At 56.0% G+C, this 24,237-nt stretch overlaps 1 protein-coding gene across 4 annotated transcripts in view; it reads right to left on the reverse strand.

The window, feature by feature from the left end:
• The window catches only part of MED10 (mediator complex subunit 10), a 179,778-nt gene extending 156,169 nt beyond the window's left edge, over nt 1–23,609 (reverse strand). Inside the window, exons 1-4 of one of the 4 annotated variants that reach the window (XM_060634333.2) lie at nt 23,407–23,603; nt 22,001–22,084; nt 19,230–19,332; nt 16,448–17,084 (exon numbers count right to left, since the gene is read on the reverse strand). In XM_060634333.2, coding sequence (XP_060490316.1) covers nt 16,986–17,084; nt 19,230–19,332; nt 22,001–22,084; nt 23,407–23,528 — 408 coding nt within the window. In that variant the 5' untranslated portion in view covers nt 23,529–23,603 and the 3' untranslated portion in view covers nt 16,448–16,985. Of the gene's footprint in view, nt 1–16,447; nt 17,085–19,229; nt 19,333–22,000; nt 22,085–23,406 lie in introns of those variants that run through there. The other 3 variants (XM_060634332.3, XM_078444243.1, XM_078444249.2) reach the window with 3 other exon arrangements.
• Between the last annotated feature and the right edge of the window lie 628 nt (nt 23,610–24,237).

Consider the following 24,237-nt stretch of genomic DNA (forward strand, 5'->3'; position numbering starts at 1 on the left):
CCACAATTAAAAACTGGAAAGCTTCTGCAACTGGTATGTTGGTCCCAGGCCGACTCACCACTAGGGGAACAAGAACCCGCCAGGATCGGAATGGCGTGTGCTCCAAGGCAGAGACTGCGGAGAAGCAAGGAGGGCGGGCCGTGACAAGACCCCGGAGCAGAAGCAGGAGGAACATGTGACCAGCGTTCCCTCCAAAGGGCTCCCCTCGGAAGAGACGACCCGCGTTGCATGGAGAGCCATGCGGGACAGTCGCTTAGACGTGAGTTCCTTGTTTCACACGTACCTTGTTCGTTTCATCTTCTAGCAAACTTCTTTTCTCCCCAGCAGAGGGGTACTAATTAGTGCATATTAAGCACCTATTAATGGCACTTTGCCTACTTGGCCCTCAGGCATTGCTGAAAATGCAGATCTGGGTCCAAGAACCAACTGGTAACTGGGTTTAAAACCCTAGGAGCCAATTGTCCCACGATTCTACACCCTCCCCAGCCCACCCCACCACCATGCTTTTCAACCAGGGGCCACGAGCACACCAAAGGGACAAAAAGCACCAGGGTAAAACAAGGAACACTTTCTGTGCCAACAATGTTGCTCAAGGCAGACAAATTTTAACTTCTTTTATTTAGAGCAAATGCAAGCCTATTAAACTAGACAGTACTCATTATTCTTTAAGTGAGACGAGTGATGATTTTTCAAAAAATGTTCTGTGGAAGGTCTTTTTTTTAATTCGCTTATTTATTTTGAGAGAGAGAGAGAGGAGGGGAGGGGAGGGGAGGGGAGGGGAGGAGAGGAGAGGAGGGGAGAGAGAATCCCAAGCAGGTTCCAGGCTATCAGCTCAAGAAACCTCGAGACCAAGACCTGAGCCAAAACCAAGAGTCGGAGGCTTAACGGACTGAGTCACCCCGGTGCCCCCTGAGGCAGATCTTCTATCCCTGCTTCCAGACCAGGAATCCAGGCCGGACTCCTTCTCTGCTGTGAAGAGAGGCTTTGGTGAAAGGGTCCCAGGACACTGAGCAGCAGCGGGCCCCCCCTCTCACCCAGCTGCAATGGCCCTGCGCGCTGAAATCCCGGTCCATCTGTGGGCCTGCTGTTCCTCCCAGAGCCTCTCACCAGTAGACCTGGAAAGGTCCACAGAACCAGGCTCAGGCTGCACACGATTATGCTTTTAACTTCCTCTCCGAGTACTGTGCCGTGTTTGTGCTCACGGGGACCCCGGGCCAGCTCTACAAGTCTTCCTCCTCAGTGACATCTGGCCTGGACTCGGCGGGCAGCTCTGGGCTCAGCGGGGCTCTCTCACGGACCTGAGCTCGGCTTCCGGGTCAGCTGGGGACTGGCCGGTCCAGGGGGCCTCCGCTGGGTAGGTCAGTCTACACCACGAGGTTCTGATCCTCCTGCACACCAGCCCTGACCTGCCCACGACGGCAGCCGGGCAGGGTTCTCAGGAGACCGCAGAAGCACACACGGCCCCGTGAAGCCCGCACTTGGCACTGACACGGCACCACGTCCGTTACCGACTGTCGGTCAGAGCAAGTCGTGAGATCGGCCCAGATTCAAGCAGGAGAAAAACAGACGGTACCTCCTGACAGAAGAGAGCGGACGTCACACTGCAGACAGGGAGGGGAATCATCGCTGCCATTTTTTGCAAACATGCAGTGTTTTCTCTTCCCGTATGCTTCCATCCAGAACCTCTAGATCACAGCTTCCCAGGAAGCTTTACCCGTCCCCAAGGACGTGCAGCTGGGGGCCCCACAGACAGATGCGCGCACACGTGTGCATGTGCGTGAATGTGTCTGCCTGAGAAAGAGAGTAGGGGTTTCAGCATCATCTGCAAGAATGAAGCATCTGTAAATTGCACTTCGTAGGGGGAAGGGTCCGTGCATCTCTTATATTCCCTACTACCGCCAAAACACGTCCGCATGTCGTGTTCTGTTTCCTTTGCCAACAGCTGTCGTCTTTCTCCTAATTCACTCTCCAGCTATTCCAGCTCTACGTAGCCAGAAAAACAAGGACCGTACCAGACAGTTCAATAGACAACATTTAATATGGGAAACTGGTTACAAAGATGTTAAAAGAGATAGAAAACCAAACCATGAGGCAACCCAAGGATTGGCTAAAGCAGGAGAACTCTCCCCCGGGATGGGAGGACTACCAGAGAGAGGCAGAGGTTAGTGGAGCCCAGAGGCCAGGTCCCCTGCAGGAGCTGGGTCCTCAGGAGGGGCCACAAGGCAAAAGCTGGAACCACAGCCAGCACATAGCAGCTGCCAGAAATACCTCCTGGGGCTGAAGAGAGAGGAGAGGGTCCAGGGACACCTGCTGGGGCTGAAGGGAGGGGAGAGGGGAGAGGGTCCAGGGACACCTCCTGGGGCTGAAGGGAGGGGAGAGGGTCCTGGTTCTGGGACACCTGCTGGGGCTGAAGGGAGGGGAGAGGGTCCAGGGATACCTGTTGGGGCTGAAGGGAGGGGAGAGGGTCCAGGGACACCTCCTGGGGCTGAAGGGAGGGGAGAGGGTCCTGGGACACCTGCTGGGGCTGAAGGGAGGGGAGAGGGTCCTGGGACACCTGCTGGGGCTGAAGAGAAGGGTGAGGGGAGAGGGTGCAGGGATACCTGTTGGGGCTGAAGGGAGGGGAGAGGGTCCAGGGACACCACCTGGGGCTGAAGGGAGGGGAGAGGGTCCTGGGACACCTGCTGGGGCTGAAGGGAGGGGAGAGGGTCCTGGGACACCTGCTGGGGCTGAAGGGAGGGGAGAGGGTCCTGGGACACCTGTTGGGGCTGAAAGGAGAGGAGAGGGTCCTGGGACACCTGCTGGGGCTGAAGGGAGAGGAGAGGGTCCTGGGACAGCTCTGGGGCTGAATAGAGGGGAGAGGGTCCGGGGACACCTCCTGGGGCTGAAGAGAGGAGAGAGAGTCCAGGGACAACTCTAGGCTTGAAGAGAGGGGAGCAGGGAGAGGGTCCAGGGATACCTGTTGGGGCTGAAGGGAGGGGAGAGGGTCCAAGGACACCTGCTGGGGCTGAAGAGAAGAGAGAGGGTCCAGGGACAACTCTGGGGTTGAAGAGAGGAGAGAAGGGAGAGGGTCCTGGGACACCTGCTGGGGCTGAAGGGAGGGGAGAGGGTCCTGGGACACCTGCTGGGGCTGAAGGGAGGGGAGAGGGGAGGGGGTCCAGGGATACCTGTTGGGGCTGAAGGGAGGGGAGAGGGTCCTGGGACACCTGCTGGGGCTGAAGGGAGAGGAGAGCGTCCTGGGACAGCTCTGGGGCTGAATAGAGGGGAGAGGGTCCGGGGACACCTCCTGGGGCTGAAGAGAGGAGAGAGAGTCCAGGGACAACTCTAGGCTTGAAGAGAGGGGAGCAGGGAGAGGGTCCAGGGATACCTGTTGGGGCTGAAGGGAGGGGAGAGGGTCCAAGGACACCTGCTGGGGCTGAAGAGAAGAGAGAGGGTCCAGGGACAACTCTGGGGTTGAAGAGAGGAGAGAAGGGAGAGGGTCCTGGGACACCTGCTGGGGCTGAAGGGAGGGGAGAGGGTCCTGGGACACCTGCTGGGGCTGAAGGGAGGGGAGAGGGGAGGGGGTCCAGGGATACCTGTTGGGGCTGAAGGGAGGGGAGAGGGTCCTGGGACACCTGCTGGGGTTGACAAGCAGCAAAGACACCCTGGCTGCTGCAACCCTCCTTCCAATGCCGCCCACGGGCCGACCCAGGCCAGGAGCCTGGCTGTGCACAGGGACAAACCACCTCGGTGGCTCACAAGGAAGGCCTGTTTCTCACTCTGCTCCAGTGCCCATCACACCTGGGTCTGGGCTGAAGAGCAGGTGTGCTGTCCTCATGGCAGACAAGGGGGGTCAGGGCGGGTCAAGGACCACCAAGGAGGCTGTGCCGGGCCCTGGAAGGGCCCACACTTCATGGGACGACGCAAGTCACATGGCCCAGCCCAACACGGATGAGAGAGCTCCGTCCACACAGGGTCCCCATCAGCCCCGTGGCGGTAGGCAAGAGAGGTATTCCTCTTGCAGAAAGGGCAGCTGCATGTTTCCTGTGGCTGCAGTAAGAAATCACCACACGCTGAAAACAACACAAATGTATTTTCTTACAGTGCTGGAGACCAGAATTTTGAAATCGGTCTCACTGGGCTAAAGTCAAGGAGTCGCCGGGGGTTCCTTCCGCAGGTGCCAGGGGAGAATCCCTTTCCTGTCTTTTCTGCTTCTGGGGCCACCCACATCGTCTGGTGTGTGGCCCCTCCCTCACATCACCCCAACCTCTTACCTCCGTTGTGACTTTCCCACTTCCGCTTCTGATCTCCTGCCTGTCGTTCCCCCATAAGGACACTTATTGTTACTTTGGGCCCACCTGGATCATCCAGACAGCCTCCCCATCTCATGATGCTTAACCTAATCCCAGCTGCCAAGTCCCCTTTGCCGTACAGGATAGCATTCCCAGGTTCTGGGGGTTGGGATGTGGACGTTCATCCACCACAAGCAGCACTAGCTCGATCCACCAGCAAGGGGTCTGGAGCGATGCAGGGTGCAGGGACCAGGCTCCCGCACCAGGGAGCACAACAGAGGAAGGGCAGGGAGGTCTTCCGGAGTCTCCTCCCAGCCTCTTCTTTATCAAGAAACAGTCCTTGCGTGCAGGGGGGGCTCCATCCCACCCACGAAGGGAAGAAATTCACAGCTCCTCGCCTGCCGCATGAGCTCATGAATGGTCTGCTGCTAAAGTCTGTGCAGCGCGGTGTCAGACTCTCGGACAAGTGAGATAAACAACGGTCATAATTCAGGTGTCCTACCTCGTAACACATTGTGTTTATGAACACACTGGCTAAGAGCTCCAGCTCCAGAATCCATCTCCTTGAGCATTATGACTCCTACAGGCTGTCACTGGAGGCCACCTCGGTTCTACAGGCAGGTCACAACATGGCCCTCTGCATCGTCAAGGCCAGTGGAAGAAAGAATGTCTTTCACACCAGTCTGCTAAGACGGCGTGTTAGATGATGTTATGTGGTCTGGGAAGGCACATGTCCTCTCCTTGGTTACACTCTATTGGTTAGGACTCACAGGTTCCACCTGCACTCAAGGGAGAGGGGATTATACACGAGTGTGACTCATTGAGAGTCATCTTAGGGTGTATCAACCAGACAGACAGAGAGAGAGAGAGAGAGAGAGAGAGAGAGATGATAGACGATTGATAGATGATAGATAGCCCATCGATATATAATAGATGATTGATAGATGATTGATAGGTGATAGATAACAGATGGACAAATGGATGGATGAATGGATGGATGGATAATGGATGGGTAAACAATTGATAGATGATAGATAGCCCATCGATATATAATAGATGATTGATAGATAATTGATAGACGATAGATAACAGATGGACAGATGGATGGATAGATGAATGGATGGATGAATAATGGACAGATAGATAGATGATAGACAATTGATAGATGATAGATAGCCTATCGATATATAATAGATGATTGATAGATAATTGATAGATGATAGATAACAGATGGACAGATGGATGGATGGATGAATGGATGGATAATGGACGGATAGATAGATAGATAAATAGACATATGATAGATAACAGATGAATGGATGGATGGATGGGTAGATAAATAAAAGACGGATGGATGGATGGATGGATAGATAGACAGAAGTTCACTCAAATGGAAAGTTACCGAGAAGACCCCAAAATACATTATATTGGAAATGTCAGTAGACATACGGCTATCTTGTTCCAGGGAGAGCAAAACTGAAACCACCAGAGGAAAGCTGCAGGCAAACACACTTGGTCACCACATAAGAGAACTTTCTGACAATCCAGCGTTCAGAGGTGGAAGGAGGGGGTGGCCTGGGGACGGACCAAGTTCTTCCCTTGGCGCTCACAAAGAGGCCCTGGGGACACTGACGCTCCTCTGCGGAGGGTTCTCGGCAAAAGCAGTCGTGGTACCTACCACCTGAAGGCCCAGGCTTCTTCCAGCTCTAGGTACCAGTAACTTTCCATCTCCAAAGTTTTGAGAATGGATTCCTTCAAAACTAAAGGGACCCCGGCCCATCAGAGATACGGAGTTTAGAAGGCATCACGGCTTTGCGGGACCCCGGCAACGGTGACCATCTGTAACATTTTAGCCCTGGCTGGGAAGACAGCAGCCAGGGCACAGTGAGACGGTGCGTGGGTGGAAGAAAACGGGGGAGGAGTGAGCCACACTGGGGTCACTGACACTAGAAATCAAGAAAAAGGACAATTCCAACATTTGGTCTTCAGCTGAAACCAAACAGATGTTTCGAGAACTGAGAGGAGCTTCGGGTAAGACGTACGTAGTTCAAGCTGCAGCGACTGAGAGGGGAACCTCAAAGTATCTCAGATCCGTATCATTAACGGCCCTCGAGGAAGACACGGGAGCTGAGAAGCTTGCTCGTGGCTGGTCCGGTGGCAGGGCGTTCCACGTCTCGTGCCCCGCAAAAGCCTGGGGATGTAAGCACAGGGTTTCGCCTCTCATGAGGGCCGGGCCCAGGACCGGAAGCAGTCCCTCTCCCTGCTCCCTCTCCGTCCTACTCCTTTACCTTCCGCTCCTACGGCTGGGATTGCTCACCTCTTCACAGCAGTCTTGAGAGACGACATCCCAGCATCCATCCCAGAGCTCTTTTTGCAAAGCCCAACTGGACCTCAGCCTCCTCCGTCTGAGCGAGCGGTTCCCGAGGGCTCCATCTGCCATGACCCACCCCCCCACCCCCCCCCCCGCCACTCCAGGGGTAGGAGCCATGTGCCGAGAGGGTGGAGTGGACAGGGGCTGCAGGAGGCCGGTCGTGGGCTGCCCACCTCAGAGGACATCTTCGGGGACAGGCGGCCGTCCGGTCAACTGAGGTGTCCTTAGAGGGCAGTGTCCCATTTCCAAGTGTGTGGTTACAGATCGGCTCTGCTTTGCTCCCAAAAGAAATGGACCTCTCCCGGCTCCGCGGTGCCAGCAGGCCGCTCTGAAAGGCCACGCGCACGGCGTGTTCCTGGGCTGTCCACAGCCCGACCGGCGCGTACTAACTACACGGCCAGAGCCACACCAGCAGCTGCAGAGGAAAAGGGCTGTCCACGGAAGGACAGCCGCAGCCGGCTCTCCAGCTTGGGGCAAGGCAGCCCAGCTCCCAGCCAGTTCCGCCAGCCTGGGCCCTTGGCCGGGACTCAGCTTCTCCGGATCCGCTTCCATGGCCAAGTGGGGAGGACACAACCGTTGTGACAATAACCTTCCTTCGGTGTCAGTGTCCTTCTCTTCCTCCTCCTCGCCCTTCCTGGGAAGAAGGCTTCCACACGCACGGACCTCTCACCTGTGCCCTGGGTGACCGTCTGATCCACAGCCCATCCCTTGCAGATGTCACACAGGTGGGGGAAGGAGCCACCAGGTCTGAGAGCGTCACTCTGGGCCCACGGGGCCTCCTTCACGTCAGACCCGTGCAGGGCGCCCGGCCACGGCCAGCTGGCCGGAGGAGGGCCAAACGGCGGGGGCGGACATGGGTGAGGACAGAGGAGTGATAATAGAGCGGTGAGATTCAGCCATTTTTAACCTTGGGTGGCTTGAATCAACACTGCGCCTCTCATCACAAGAACACTGGGGGAGCATACTTTTCCCTCGGCAGGTAGGGGCCCCTCCATGGGCTGTGAACCCAGTTTAGTGAATCACCATTGCTTCTGGGAAGAGAAGGAGAAAGAAAGGAGGGGAGGGGAAGGGAGGGGAGGGGGAGGATCGGGTAGGTCAAAGCTCACACGTATGGCCAAAGTAGGTATGATTCTGTGAGGCTTTGGGTACGTGGTCCTGGAAGGGGATGGAAACTGTGTTTCTGACCATGGGTGCACTGAAGCGATTTGAAAGCAGAAACGGACGTACTGACCTTGGCATGAGCCAGCCAAGCGCACACAGAGCCACCCTTCCCCTTGTTCCAACCACGGCCTCCGAGCCACACAAGAGTCGGGGCCGGCTTGTTCGGGGTCTGCATCCCTCCTCCCCAGCCGGCCTCCTGCATGAACGTGGACGCCCGTGTCTGGAAGGCGAGAAGGGGACACATCTGTGATTTCCTTGGCTGGACACGGCCATCGCTGTGGGGCCTGCACCTCCCCAAGCACTTCCAGTGCTCCCGGGACCCACACGTCCCAGCCCGGGGAGATTTTCCGGACTATTTGGGGGATTAAGGGAGCGAGCACGCACATGACCTCAGCACACATACACGACCGCTGGAAGGACACCCAGAAAACCTTGAGCTTTGGAGGTCTGCCTGCCTGTGCAGAGGGTCCAGAGAACTGGTGCTCAGCAACTCGGAGGTCAGTCCCGGCTCAGGGCTTCCGAGCTCCACGCTGGGAGACCTACTCGGGGCCTCTCTCTGGCTAGCAATCTGGCAATAATTATGAAAATGTATATACGTGCAACTCCCCTCCAAGAAATTAATCTCAAGGGATACCCTCCGATGTCGTCAGTACTGAACAAAGGTGCATCCTGTGGTATCTGTGCTAGAGCTGAGAGAGAAGGGCCCAAGGACCACCCGACGGAGACAGTGCGGGTGCTGGACAGCGCATCCGGGGGACAAGGCTCTGGTGCCAGCCTGAGCTGGCCCCACACATGCTGACAGGAGGGCATCTCCAGAGATACTGTAAGTAAAAACAGTGAGAGGCTGAACAGTGTGTATAACATGATCCTGTTTGTATTTTTTGAAGTTTGTTTATTTTGAGAGAGAGAAAGAGAGCGCGAGCGGGGCGAGGGGGGGTGGGGACAGAGAATCCAAAGGGAGCTCTGTGCCGACAGTAGGGAGCGCTTCGCGGGGCTCAAAGTCACGACCCGTGAGATTGTGACCTGAGCCGAAGTCGGACGCTTAACTGACTGAGCCACCCACACGTGCTTCCGTATAAGCAGAAGCGTGGACGTATACTTAGAGCGCCTGTGGTTGCCGGGAAGGTGTCTGGACTTAATAAGCTGGGGGCTGGCATATGCCATTCACACTGTGCTGTCTGCATTTTTCAAGGTGGAAAACGAGCACGTGAGATAACAGCGCCAAGCACGCTCTCTGATTTCGCTTGCTGTACATCTGTACCAACAGGACCGCTGAAGCTTAACACGAGACGCAGGAAGAAAACCCGGTCCCGATCGATACCGCGTGGCCCGCCTTCTCTACGTGGGGAGGCCGCGACGCTCTGTGCGGAGAGCCTGGCTGCACACTGTGCACGGTGAGTAAACGGTTATTAATAACAGTAATGACGGCCTCCATTTGCTCCTGCAACACCACTGGCTTCACCGTGGGGCAGGATATACTCTGAAGATGGGCCTTTGGCTTTCCACTCCCATCTCGAACTTAAAGAGGTCAGAAGACAGTTTACGCGAAAGGCCCATCTCTTGTTCTGCTCTCTGCCGGGGCCCCAGCTGCTTCCTTTGATTAAATCCGCCGACAACCGCGTTAGCATCCCTTTGGGACACTAAACGCTCCCGTCTACACGCACTCGCAAATTCATAAATGCCTCGGCACACACGGGATGCCCACAGGCTACAGTACGTGCACGGGTCCCCGAACATGGGGCTCCGCCCAGTTACCAGAAGGGTCCTGCAGTGTCGCCTGGGGTAGCACACAGAGAGGGCGGGAAGGGAGGACGGGGCGGAAAAGACCGGTCTCTCCTTCATCCCCAGCGCATCTCACACTCGGCGCCTCCCTAGGAGGGCAGCTGAGACGGTCTGGACGGAGCTCAGGGCCTTCTCCAGAAGAAGGGGGGCAGGGGTGGGGCTGGGGGGCAGCAGACCCTGCAGGAACCCAGCCTGGAGAAGGGAGAACACAAGGAGGTGGAAGAGGTGACGGCAGATGTTGGGGAGAAGCGGGGAACGTGTGGGGCAGCGGGCTCTGAAGAGGCCGATGGCTGTCCCCGCGCTCCCCAGGCCCCCGCTTCCCCTCCCCCGCCCCCTCCAGCTGCAGGAAGCTTTAGAACCACGGGGCACCCAAGGCTCTTGCAGCGCAGGGACCCGGGGCTCCTCCACCTGGCCTTGGAGGACCAGAGCCAGCACTGGCCGCGGCGGCCTCTGGAGCCACTAAGAAGGACCACACGGGCAGGGACGACGGTGAAGCCGGGTCAGAGGCGTGACAAGGACCTGGGGCAAGGCACTGCCGAGGCCACTCAGCTCCCTGGCGAAAGGAGAAGTGGGTCACAGGCTCCACCTGCTCTTGATCTCTGGCGTCCAGATTATCCCCCGGCGCCCGGGATGAGCCTGGGGAGGGCCCTGCGTCCTGCCCCTTCTCCTTCCACACGCTGTCCACGCAGCGGGACCACACGTAGCTTTGTACCTTCGGCTCATAATACAAAAGACACCACGTGTGCGCCAAGTAAACTAAACTTGAAACACTCCTAGCGCTGCATCTGGGATCTAAATTTACTTCCACGAAATTGAAGGTTTTGGCCTTAAATTACCCCTACAAGTGAGCTTCTGCGGGAAAGAATCGACGTCAGCACCTGCTACCTGGAAATCCAGGTCTCATGTCCTGAATGTGCCAGAAGGGGCCCTGTAGGTCACCTGACAGCTCCCTTTCCTCGTCCCCTCCCTCCTGGCCTGCCTCTGCCCTACAGGCAGTAAAAGCTAAGATCTAGATCCCCTCGCCACCCTCGCGATTCGGGGTGCCCAAGAGACACCATCCTGGCCAATGAGACGCGGTGCAAGCCCCTCAAGGAGACAGTTCCTCCAGAATGAAATGGTGAGGCCTCTGCAGTCGCGGTCTTTCTGTCACCCTTCGCCCATTCCTCTTCTACGTTCTCCCTGCCTGGAATGCAGTCGCTGTGCCCGGAGGGAGAGCAGCCATCTTGTGATGTGAAGGCAAGACCATCTGCTACAAGTGGCACTGACAAAGGTGTATCGCTGTGGAGCCTGGTTAATGCTTGGGAGGGGCTGTAGCTGCTCTGGGCAGACAACTTCAAATCGCTTGCCACGGGAGAAAGAAATCTAAGCCCCATCTTTTTTCACAATTGTTAGCTGAACCTTCCCTAATTTGCTGCCTACACACCTGTAAGAGTGATAGAGGCTAATAATGATGGCAACCAAATAAAACTGTAACAAAATGAAAGCAATGAAATTATACACGCACACGCGTACGTAATTATTTTCAATGTATATTGCAATTATCAAATAAGATAAGTTATACAACATCGTAAGTTTTAAAACATTATTGATGCCATTATTCTAAGATTGCTCATGCCCGAAAAGCCTTTGAAACTTGAAAAGACAGTGGACAAAGTAAATGCCTCTGGGTCCTAGTGAGAAATCCCAGCCCAGGTGAGACACCATTCCCCAACAAAAATGGAAAGGTGGGAAAGCCCTCCTGAAAGAGAGATTCTCACAATCCTGCCTCTCTCGCACACGAGTCCCTTCGTTTACCGGGCAGTAAAAGGCCTCGCGGACTGTAACTCGGCCACAGAACCTGACGACCGGACTACAGGGGCCGGAGCAGAACACGGGTCAGGGCTGCGGGAGGAAACAAAGCCCCAGAGCCCACAAAGTCCCAGCAGCGGCGGGACACGGGAGGGACGGCCCCACCTATCTGCTGCTTAGCGGATTTCTGATTCTGCACCAGACGATGCTCTAAATAAAGCCAGGAATAAATATTCCATCAGCACATCCCTTGTTTCCTCAGCCTGTGTGTGTTCAGCTGCACAGCGAGGCTGGCCTCCCTTCCCAGCCTCATTATCCTAACGGCGCCCCCCCCCCCCCCGCCAAAAATGGCAAAGAAGACAGCTCTTGTGCCCCCCATTGGTCTGTGCCCACCTCGAGGAGCAGTCTGTCTCCCTTCTGCCCAGACTGCATGTCTAGGCTGGAAAAGCTCCAAGAAGATAACAAAGGACCTGAGTCTTGTCTTCTCCAAGCAGGCTGTGGTTGCCCTCGGTGGAGATGCCATGGGACCACCCTCTTCCTCCTCCTCCTCGTCCCCCTCCCCTTCCCTCTCCTCCTCCTCTCCCTCCCCTTCCCCTCCTCCTCCCCCAACCACCCTCTTCCTCCTCCTCCTCCTCCTTTCCCCCTCCTCTTCCCCTTCCCCCTCCTCCTCCCCCACCTCCCTCTTCTTCCTCCTCCCCCTCCCCTTCCCCCTCCTCCTCCCCCAACCACCCTCTTCCTCCTCCTCCTCCTCCTCCTCCTCCTCTGTCTCCTCGTCCCCCCCTTCCCCCTCCTCCTCCTCCTCCCCTTCCCCCTCCTCCTCCCCCAACCACCCTCTTCCTCCTCCTCCTCCTCTGCCTCCTCCTCTGCCTCCTCCTCCCCCTCCCCTTCCCCCTCCTCCACCTCCTCCTCCCCCCCTCCCCCTCCTCCAGCCAGTGTAAAGCACCCCACTGCGTGGACGAGCTGGGTGTGATGGGCAAAATAATCAGACAGTGGCTCTGGGAACCGAGACTAGCAATCAGACTAAGTAAAATTTAACAGAGAAATCGTAAAAGTGCGTGACTCTTTATTGACTGATCATTATCGGTCGGTCGGTCTGTAGATTGATAAGCTGTCATGTCCCAAGCACAGAGTACACAGGTGTGTCCCAGCCAGCTCGGCTGCTGCCAACAAAGCACCACAGACGGACGGCTTCAACCTCTGGCATCCGCTCCTCACGGCTCTGGAGGCTAGAGGTCGGCAATGGGGCTGCCGAGGTCGGGTCCTGGTGCGTTGTAGACGGCCCCCTGTCCCCGCCGTGTCCCCACGTGGACTTTCAAGCCCACCAGCGTCCTTCCTCTTCTTCCTCTGCTGCCATCGATCCTATTTGATTAGGACCCCACACCATGACCTCACTTAACCGTACTTAACGTCCTCGGAGGTCCCATCTCTAAATACAGCCACACTGGTGGTTAGGACATGTGAATTTGGAGGGGGTGGGGACTCTATGGACGTGCATACATACATGCATGCGTGTGTCTGTATACACATGGTGCCCATGATGCATTACACAGTGCAGAAACGCAGGCGGGCACACACGTATTTGCACGTCTATCGTTAGACCGACGGGAATCCTACGGTTATTATTTTGGCTACCTCTGTGACTTAGGGGTCACCATCTACACCGAATTGCAGATCTGGGCCTGGAACACCCCCGGTGGGGTTCCTTGAGGTCCCTGCTCCCTGCGTGGCTCTTCCAGAGCCAGGACAGACGGTGCCTTCTGCGTGGCACGGATCGGGGACCACGGACCACGACCGGCACCCGCCGCCCTGCCCACGCCCCTCCTGAACAACCGTCCGAGCACATTCCCCTCCATGCCAGCAGCGAGAGCGGCACCGGCCGGCCTGGGGGGGGTTCCAGGTGCACGAGGCAATTGGAGTTCCTGCAAACAGAAGGCATTACTGGCTGCACAGGCTGGCAGGCACGTCCCCACCGCGTCTCTTCACTCCTCCCTGGGAGCCCCGGCCAAGTCCCGCCCACTGTCCCCAGCACCTCTCCTGCAGCACACTGGTCCCCTCACCGGTGGCCTCTGAGCACAGACCCCCTGGGGGGTACGAGACCCCAGGAACACATCTTCTGTCCCAGGTTCACTAACCCTCTCAGCGGGAACAAGAGAGGCCTCGCGAATGTGGTCTGAAGGTGAAAGGAGACAGGACAGTCAGTGACTGATCCCCATCAGCCATCTCTGCCACCACGCAGACTCGGAGGGGCAACAGCTTCGTTTTCTCCGTGGGGTCAGTGACCACGTGCTCTCGCGCTCCCAAAGTCGGCGGCAGCCAGATCCCCTCCGCAGCGTATGTCTGGAGGCCAGCCGTCTGCCTCAACGCCTGGCACCGTGGGGAGGCCTGATGTGGGGCGGGCAGGGCCACAGGGGTGCCCACACACCCAGGCCTCCACAAGGCTCCCGGTGGGATGGGGCAGGGTTCCCAAGAATGCCTCCAAGCGGTTCATCTCGGACACCCCGAACCAAACAGACTTCACCTCCTTTGGAGGAATCATTTTTAAGTCCAAGTTCAGCTCCTGAGTCCATGTGGTGAAAACCAACCCTCCAGTGCAAAGACCAGAAGGACAGGGCTGGCCCCGTCCCTCCTTCTCCAGCCCCACAGCACAGGCGGTCGTCAGCCGGCCCCCGACGAGGCTCGTTCCCGCCCCACTGACACTCAAGGCTGCTACCACGTCAGTTCAGTAATAAAGCCCTCTGCTCCTGAGCACCAGATTAGAGGTCAGTCTTGGGACGGCACTGTGCCACCATTTAGTCCGCTTGTGACCCAGACGGTTCCTATGCAGGTGGCCCTCCCCTCCCGTCACTGGTGGATGAGGCAGGATGAAATCCCGTGCACAGATGGAACTAAAGCCCAAAACGATGGCCGGTGATTTAGAGCTGTCCTCTGCCTGTACTTCCAACGTGGTTTAAGTTTGTTTCTTTATTTTGAGAGGGACGGAGAGACTGCAGGCAGGGGAGGGGCAGAGAGCCAGGGAGACAGGGAAACCCGAGCAGGCTCTGCAGGGTCAGAGCAGAGCCCAATGCGAGGCTGGATCTCACAAACCCGAGATCATGACCTGAGCTGAAATCAAGAGTCAGACGCTTAACCGACTGGGCCACCCAGGCGCCCTCCAACGTGTCTTACAATTAAATGGACACGTGCGTCCCGTCACTCTGTGTTTGCAGCGCACTTACCCAAAAATCGGAACCCATTTTAAATGTCTGCTTTGGGAGGCCGTACTCACATAAAGGACCGGTGGGAGCTTGCACGGCACGTGCCACCAGAGAGGACGCGTCCTCCGCTCGGGAGAAGGCCGGCGGGCTCCGCACCCAGATGAGGAAGTGTGGCTTTGGTCACTTCACGCTACCGTTCCTCCCGTGGGCGTGACACAGGGCTCCCCAAGGCTGCCACGGAGGCTGCAGTGCCCTTCCGGAGGCTCCGTCCCCAGGATCCCAAAGCTCCCCCCAAGCTGCAGCTGGGCTCCAGTCACTGCCTTTTCACACACTGCCTTCCCTCGCACCCCCCGCCCCGGCCCCAGCACACCTGCAGTAATGCAGTCGTCACTGACGTGTCTGTGTGTGTGCACCCACGTGTCTGTGTCAATGCATGTGGCCACGTCCGTCTGGATCTGTGTGTACGTGCTTCTGTGTGTGTGTGTCTGTGTGTCTGTCTGGATCCATGTGTCTGTGCCTGTATCTGGGTCTCTGTAACTTCCACCACCGTCACCCACAATGCTGCTTCCTCGTCACCAAACCATAATGCCTGTGTCTTCCTTTTTTGCACAACTTAGTATTTGCTTTCAAAACGTAGAAAAAGAGCTTACAGAAGAAGGAAAAAGTATCATTCTGTCTCCACGTAGACACACATAGCTTCACCGTCTTCACCAGCCCGCAGCTTCAAACTCAACTTGTGGCCCGTGGCCCCGGGTGACAGGGGCTCATCAGGCAGTCACGCAGGCAGCAGTCCGCTTTGAGCGGATCTGGGGGTGCAGACACAGCAGCCCCCCAGCAGCAAAGCCAGGGCGCTTGACGGCCGGACCCGCCAAACAGGACACCGTGTGGGTGAGTGGTGGCCCCCAGAAAGGTGTGTCCCCTTGGACCCTGTGAATGTCACCTTATTTTGAAAGTCTTCGCAGGTGCGATTAAGATTCTGGACCTGGATTGTCCAGGTGGGACCTAAGCCCAGCAACAAACGTCACTGGGAGAGACGGGGGAGACACGTGGAGAAGACAGAGCCACGTGAACACAGGCACAGATCGGGGCAGCGCTGCCTCAGGAGCACCCGGAGCCACCAGAACCCCGCGGGAGGCAGGAAGGACCCCCCCCCCCCCCCCCCCCCCCCCGCTGCCGACACCTTCATTTCCGGTCTCTGGAACCAGAAGCTAAACCTCCATTGTTTTAAGCCACCCGGTTTGTGGCGCTCTGTTTCGGCAGCCACACAAAACTCCCAGGGCACAGGCAGACGTTCCGGAGCAGGTCCCTGTGCTCGGTGCTCATCCCACTCCAAGGATCCCTCCTCACGGCCGCTGTCCTGCCCCAGGAGAATCGCCCGAGTTTACGAGGAACCAGGCTCCCGGGACCTGCACATCCTGCGGCTGAAAGGCGCAGCCCTGGGCCATTTCACTGGTGTCCGTGAACCCGCCTCCCTCAGGATGGTACACCCTCTAGGAAACCGGCTGCAGGAAATCACAAAGCTGCTCTGTAGTTTTTAATGTTTATTTATTTTGAGAGAGAGAGAGCGAGAGAGCGTGCAGGTGAACAGGGGAGGGGCACAGAGGGAAAGGGAGAGAGAGAATCCCAAGCAGGCCCTGCACGGTCAGCGCAGAGCCCGACCCAGGGCTCAATCTCACAAACACTGAGATCGTGACCGGAGCCAAAATCAAGAGTCAGACACGTAACGGACTGAGCCCCCAGGCGCCTCCAGAATTCTGCCTGGAGAACAAATTGTGTGAATATTACTCACACTTTGGGGGAAGCGATACTTGACGGTTTACAAGATATACTGTACTACATACACTACAAAATATCATACAAATCACTGCACGGACTACATCACGTAAATACTTCAAGGCTTTATTATGTGCTTACGTCTAATCGAAATCCATGTACAGTCACACGGAACACGTTCTTTATGCACCATAACTGAAAACATAAAACACAAAACCGACTCAAAGTATTGCTCAAATAAAAGCAATTTTTCTTTGTTTTAAGGTGTGAAACCATGGTAAGATGGAAAAGAAACAGCACATGAAAAGAAACCATCAGGTGGATTTTTAAAAACTTAATTTAACTATTATAGCGAGTATTCCCAAGACTACTCTGCTGTGGACAATTAAATGCATCGCACTCACGATCCCCAGCCATGTGAAAGCTCAGGGACCGAACAGACGCACATCGGGGACAGAGGGGCAGCCGGGAGCACAGCTCTGCCGGCCCTCCGGGCCCCACCGTCCCCCAGGGCCAAGGACGAGGACAGGGTGGCTGGAGGACGGGCCCGGGAAAGCCGCACTGGTGCCGCGGTCAGTCCCAGCCTGCCTGAAGGTCACAGCGACTCACACAAGACCAGGAGGGTCTTCAGAAAGCAGGGCGGTGAAGTTAGGAAGGGGGGTGGTCCTCCCCTCGGATGCTTCGATACTTAGCCATGTCTTCAGGGAATACTTTAGAAAGTTCTTGAATCAACAGGCTTTTAAATTTCTAAGAAGAAAAACACACAGCATCAAAGTATCTTTGTTGGTGACCCGTCACCCAAGTCACAGACTACTTACTCCCCACCCCCCAAGCCTCAAACTCAAAAGAACAGAAACTGTGCCTTCCCTTTGCGTAAGCGGCCGTCCACACTGCCTGCTCATGACCCGGCTACGAGCAATGCCTACGAGCTTAGAACTGTGTTAGAGGTACGTTAACGAACTACCTGAGAGAGGAATCCACGAGCACAACATAAATACTTCAACCAGAAAAGCCCCTCCTGTAAGGTGCCAGCCACACATGTGCAAATGACTTTTGCAGACAACACACGTAACGGGAATCCTCACACAATATTTAACTAAGCAATTATTAACTCAAACCACGTCAAACTCGCTGTGTGCAAGCAGCTTGATCAAAGCTTTCGGAGCACCTGGAAACCTCTCTACTGCAAATGCTGCGGCTTCTGGATCCTACTTATCCGCCTCGCACTCGTTCTAATCCGGTCTGAAAAGCAGCGAAGTACCTGCCAGCATCTGAAAGCCTCTCCCTGAGAGTCACACTGAAAGGCAGCTCTACAGACACGAGCAGACCTCACGCATGTTCTCAAGGGACACCGCACCTCAACACAACCACCGTCTAAGCTGGAACTCGGGCAAGGTTGAACACACGGTCCGCGGGGCAGACGAAGGCCACGGAACTGCGCCACGAGACCCGCACAGATCTCCGATGATGGAGACGGATGCGCGCTGAAGGTCACAGTCCCCATGCGTCACCGCCCGCAGGGATCCCCGCACTGCCCGCGGCGCTGGAGTCGACCAGGGCGAGGCCAAAGCGGGAGCCGAGCGCACACAGCCCACAACCCGTCCGCTCGCTCACAAGGGCACCGGCCACCACGGCCTGATGTCCCGAGGGTGACGCTGAGCTCAAGGGCAACGCACCCCGAACTGACAAAACAGGAAGGAAGCTGCGGGCACCACACAGACCTTCACAGCAGTGCCACGCGCAGGGCAGGCTACCCGCCACCAGGACGGATCACCGGGGGAGACGTTAGGAAGCCCGGTGACCCAGGGCAGCAGGTGACAAAGTCGTCACGGTCATCCAGGCAGGGCCTCTCTGCTCCTTCCCCGCGCTCAGCCACAGAGCCCTGGGCCCCGAGCCCCGAGGTCACCGCGTGGCCATCCCCGCACACACGAGATATCGACCTGGCACTCAGTGGGCGCTGGGCCCCAGCAGGGACACAACGCTCGTCCCCAAGGTGCTGGAGCCCAGGCTGCCACGGACGAGATGGGAGAGGAAGGGAAGAGGGGCTTCCTCCTCAGGCGCCCCCATGGAAAGGTTGGTCCCCAAGGCCTGAGGAGGAGACGCAGGCTGAGCCCCGAGGACGGAGGGTGCAGAGGACAGGCCAGAGCTCCAGAGAAGGCCGCGCGAGAGGAAACAGGAGGGAGGGGGACACGAGGCCGGGCAGCCAGGCAGGGGTGAGGAGTGGGTGGAGGCGGGAGCTCACAGCACGAAGCCAGCACGCATGGGCGACGAGGGGACGGCGCAGCGCGGGAAAGGAAGAACCACGCACCCCAATCTGAACCACCACTCAGTCAATATAAATTGAAAAAAAAAAAGCCCCGCATATTTCACGTCCAAGATGCATGGAATTTTCTAGTTCTCATCAAAGCAAAGAACACACAGAGAAGTGCTCTGTGGAGCGCTGAGGACAGGGGCCACAGCACGAACGGGCCTGGAGCCAGGCGCTGGAGACAAGCACTGAACAAGGAGCAGGGAATAAAGATTTCGGAACCTTGTAAGCCCCGGAACCATCATTCCAGGAAGTGGCAGAACAGACGGCATCAAAAAGCAGCAAAGTACAACCTGCAGTTGGTCTTGTGCCAACGGCTGGCCAGCGACAAGGAACCGTCGCGAGAACTCGCCGGGCTCTCCTAAAAGGCAGGCCACCACCTGCTGCGTCCCGTCCGCCCCGACCAGGCCCTCCACTGCTCTGTGTCACTTACCGCCCGTTACACACAGAGATCTCAGCTGTGCCACCGTGGGAAATAGTGCACGTTTTACCACGTGTGGAAAGGAACAAGGTCTATTGGCCAAATCTGCTTTGTAAGGATCTCTTCACGTTCGGACCTTAGCTTGTGCTCACAAGCGCCTTACCTTCATGGTGTCGATCTTGCCTTTCACCTGTTCATTCCTGGCCAGGGCCCTCTCCAGGCACTCTTTGGTGTAGAGTTGGGGGTTTCGTCCTTGATCTATGTATCTGGAGACAGCAAACACCTCCATTAACGTTCTCCTGGCTGACACCTATTCTCAGTTTTCTCAGGGACAGAAAGGAGCGAGCGCGATACAACTTCACACGGCCTTGTTTGGACGAAACAGTGCCCGGGAACCAAGCGAATCAGAATTCTTCCATTCACGCAAGTATAGATGATTTGGTCTATGACTTCTAATAGCGCGACTGACTCACGCAACCAAGCAATGACCAATTACAACCCAAGCGAGCTTCACATCCTCAGTGTTCGCTCTACTTCCGTTCCCTTGACCCTCACGATAACCTGTAAGGTCGGGCAGCTCTCGACAAAGAGAGGACCGACGTGAGCCAGGGTTTCAGGCTGGGGAGGGGAGGGGTTCTCGCCAATATGTGGCCTCCACTCCGGGGCGGGGGGGGGAAGGGGGGGGCACCCCATCAGTCCCTGGGGAACCCCTTTGCAGAGGAGCCTGGGGACTGCCGGAGCAGCCGGGGAGCTGTGCACGGGGCAGCCCCAGCCCTGCCGGCCCCAAGATTACACACAAACTGCTGTACCACTTTTGGGGGGCGGGGGCCCTGACACACTACTTCCCTAAATACACCCAAGTAACATGAATTTAACAGAGGGATGCTCTCCAATTGTTTCTAAATTGTAGAGCTGTTTTTGAGATTTCTGACACTTGTCCCCAACATGCCTTCATTCCCCTGCAGACTTCACCAAGCGCACTGGCTGGATGAATATCCACGTTTACCAGCCGTGGGCCACGTGCCCGCTTCCGTACCTTACAGACCTTCATACCCTTCAGCTACACTAATTACTCATTACAAAGGAAAAGAAATCACGGCCACGAAGTCCAGTTTACGCTCCAACAAAAAACTGTCACTTCAGAGATTAAAAAAAAAACAAAAGCACTGTTCAGTTACTGTTAACGGCATAAAAACTGGCCTTCAATTATGACAGATAAAAAAATCAATACATCACATGTTTTAGAAATTCCATTTTATTGTAATGTTTTTGAAATGATGGAATGAAAGAAGGCAAGTTAGGGTTAGTTCTGAACAAAACACATCCAATTCTGAAGAAAAACACCTGAAAGGCTTAAGTGTCCGAAACAAGTAACTGTCTCAACAGCAACAGCGTTCGGATGGGGCTCTCTCTCCAGGCCCGAGGGCCAAGTGCGCTCCCGCGGACACATCAACCCCCAGTCCCGGAGAGAGGAGCACGGGTTACAGTTTTCTCTCTGCCACAGTCAGGGTGCCTGTCTGGAAGCGTGAGCTAAAAAAGGCCCGAGACCCCGGAAACTCCTCCTGCATCGTGCACGTCGACGGACAGTTCTCACCTGCTACCTGGTGGAGCTCAGAGGCCAACGCGGTCCCAACGCCCCGGATGAATCTCAACCGTCCCTTCTGCCCACTGGCTGTGGCCGTGGCGGCCCAGGCCGCACCGCCTGCTGCCCATACACAATCAGTCCCCATCCCTTTCTCTCACTGGCCCTTCGGAAGGCTGGGGCAGTCACCCGGCATCTGGCCTGACATCCATCCCACACATTCACGGCCAGAACAGCACTAATGAGGACACTTCAAGAAAAGCAAATTAGCCTCCACGTTCCTGCAATTCACAGGCAGACAGGCAGGCAGGCAGGCAGCCACCGTCTGGGAGCCTAACGCCATAACACATGCACGCGGAGAACTCGATGGGCTCACAGAACATGCTAAGAACACGCAACACCATGGCCAGGGAGAAAGGACAGGGCCAAGAGCAGTAAGAGTGCAGCCTGTGTGTCCCGTCTATGTGGGCAGCTCCTGAGCTGTGCTGTCACGAGGCCCTGCATCTCTGACCTTTCCGCGATGTTAAAATGGTAACATTTCCCTTAACTGTCCAAGGAAATCTAGTGACTCAACACTTGCAGTTTTAAGGCCAAAAGGACTGACATGCTCTTGCCATCAATGCTGGCTCCGCCTCCGGAGAGAGATGCTGCCTGGCAAGAGACATCAGCTCTGGGCGAGGAAGGACAAGTCCAGAATTTTTCTCTTAACTCTGACACTTAGGAGCCACACAGCCCGGCGCAGTTACTTACCAGTTCTCTCACCTGTAAAATCAGTGTGATAAAACCTGAACTAAACAAATCTGTAACTTTATTTCCTGGAGGCGTTCTCTGGGCCACGCCTAGGACAGGCACACACAGCTCTCCCGGCAGCAAACAGTGAACAGCCTTCCCAATTTCACTTGGTCTAAGACCTTTATTTCCCCCCCCAGAGCAGATATTTACCATCTCCTAAAATTAGCACTCCCAGTGCAGCCTGAAAGACATCACACCAAATTACTTCTCACGCTGTTTCTGCCTATAGTTTTTTCTTTTTTCTTTTATAACAGCCCGAGTAGAACTTTTTATCCCTCAAGAAAAAAAGCGATATGGATTTTCGAGAGCCTATGGTGTTTTTCACATATTTAATAAACCTTTACTCACATGTTAACTCTTTTTCAATATGTAGATTTTTTTTTTTTTTTGAGTTTTTAATCCCATTAAAACACAGGCTCCCTGAAAGCAAGTAATTTTCGTCTATCTTCACTGGCTTATCCCCAGCACCTATAAATTGCTAAATTTCAGTAGCTAAAGGAGTCATTATAGCATCATTAAACAAGAATTCTACTCAAATGAAAATCAAGAATGATACTTACTCAAAAACTTCTAAAGGCACAGTAATGTCATGAAGCTGCTGCCTGCACTTATCAATATCCTGTAAGCCAGTAACGATAAAATTCCTGGGGGAAAAAACAAAAGTGGGCCATGTGGTTAATTCACATGACAGCAGGAACACCACCCAGGCGGCCAACTAGAACTCCACAGGGGACAGAGTTCCTTACCCCAACAAGGCGCATGGCTCTGTTTAGCTACAGAATTCCTAGGAAAGCTCTGGAGTTGGAGAATACCCTCAGGTATCTGACTTTCTTCCTTTTTTCATGTATTTATTTTTGAGAGAGAGAGAGAGAGAGTGAGCACACGCAGGGGAGGGGCAGAAAGGGAGGGGACAGAGGATCTGAAGCAGGCTCTGTGCAGACAGCACAGAGCCAGATGTGAGGCTTGAACTCATGAACAGCGAGATCATGACCTGAGCTGAAGGCAGACGCTTAACCACTGAGTCACCCAGGCAACCCTTGACTTTCTTTTCTAAAGTAGAAACAGCCAATACGGGGGGGACAGAAACCAACCCTTTTGAGAATCTGATGAAAACTATCAATCTTGTCTCAAAAACAATTACCCTGACTTCCACCTGATTTTGTGTGCAATTTCAGAGAACACATGGGGCAGCGGACTCCCACTTAACCCATCCTCTGAGTCTGGGGGTAAGAAAACCATCCCTGGCTGGTTCAATTTCAGCCTCCTTTTTGGAGGCTTCAGAGATTACCAGGCTAGTCCCTCCACACTGGGTTTGTAACGCTGGGTTGCAATTATGTTGGATGTCTGTACCCCCTATAAAGACGAGCCCTTCATCAGGACACTCTGTTCGCGTATTTGCCTCTTGTTCATCCCCGGGCCTAATACCATGGCCAGCTCGGAGCTGTTGCCAAAAAAGTTAATAAACGGTCTGCAACCTTCCTCACCACCTCCCCCATCCAACTCCTCCACATTCAGGCCTCCGCAGCAAGTGGTTTCAGATCCCTCTCCTTCCGGGGCTCAATCCGGTGCACTCCCCCGTGAAGTCCGCCTCCCCTCTGGGGACGGGGACAGAACTCCCCAGGAGGGCCCAGGAGAAAAGGAAGGAGTCACACGCGCTCGAGGACAGGCTTTGATTATCAGGCCCAGAAACTGCAGTCTGCCCATGGTGACGTCTCCAAATGGGCCCCCAAGAAAAGGTTGCAGCAAAGCAGAGCGGGAGGGAGGAGGGCCGGCAAGAGGCGGCGGCGAGCCCGCCCCGGGCGCTCAGCCTGGAGCCAGACCAGGCCCAGACGACGGCGGAGAGGGGCGGCTCCCGGCCAGGCCCCGGCTCCCCCGCGGCCCGGCTCCCCGGCTCCCCGGCGCGACTCCCGGCAGACGCCGCCCCGCCAGCCCCGGCAGACGCCCGCGGACTCGGGCCGCCACTCACAGCTTCTGGTTGAGCCCGGCCTGGCTGCTGGGCTGGAAGTCGCTGACGATGATGCCGAGCTGCCGGATGTTCTCCACGAACTTCTCCAGGTGCTCCTCGAGGTGGTCGAACTTCTCCGCCATGGCCCCACAACAAACACCGCCCCGCGCGTGGTCCTGCTCCGCCGCTTCCTGCTTCCGCCCGAGCCCGCCGCCACTTCCGTTTCCTCCAGCGGCAGGAGGCGGGATCTGAGGGGCTACCCGCGCGGCCGGGGGGGGCGGGACCTAGGCTGTGGGCGGGGCGAGCGTTGGGGGCGTGGTCTGGGCCGGGATCGGGGTGCGGGGGCGGAGCTCGAGCGCAGGGCGGGACGGAAGCCAGCTCAGCCCCGCCCCAGCAGCCCCGAGCCGCCCAGGTGAGCGGGACCCTTCCAGCTAAACCGGGTCCCCAGGTGTTGTCAGTCCTCAGGACTGCCCTGTTGCTCTGAGGCCCGCCAGGAGCTAGCCCTGGGGACCTGCGACACCTCGTTCTGCCTCCCCTAGCCCTGCGCAAGCTAGCCTCTGGGCCTTCGTTCTCGTCCATCAACTTGGAATATTGAGTGCAGACAGCTGCTTGAAATTAGACTGGTTTAAGACCCCGAGCGCAACAGGCAGTGCTTGGAAACAGTAGCTTATCCCCACGAGGAAAATGACTTTTGTTTTCTGAATATACAAATTACTCATTGCAAATAATTAAAACAATACAGGAAAAAATATAATGAAGAAAGAGGGAAAGACACCTGAAATCCTGCACCCTGACATAACCATCTTTAAGATCTCGGATACCACTCACTCCTGCATTTCTTTATTTGCAGAG

This window comes from Panthera onca, chromosome A1 (genome assembly GCF_046562875.1).
Source record: "Panthera onca isolate mPanOnc1 chromosome A1, mPanOnc1 haplotype 2, whole genome shotgun sequence".
In the NCBI taxonomy this organism is placed as follows: Eukaryota; Metazoa; Chordata; class Mammalia; order Carnivora; family Felidae; genus Panthera; species Panthera onca.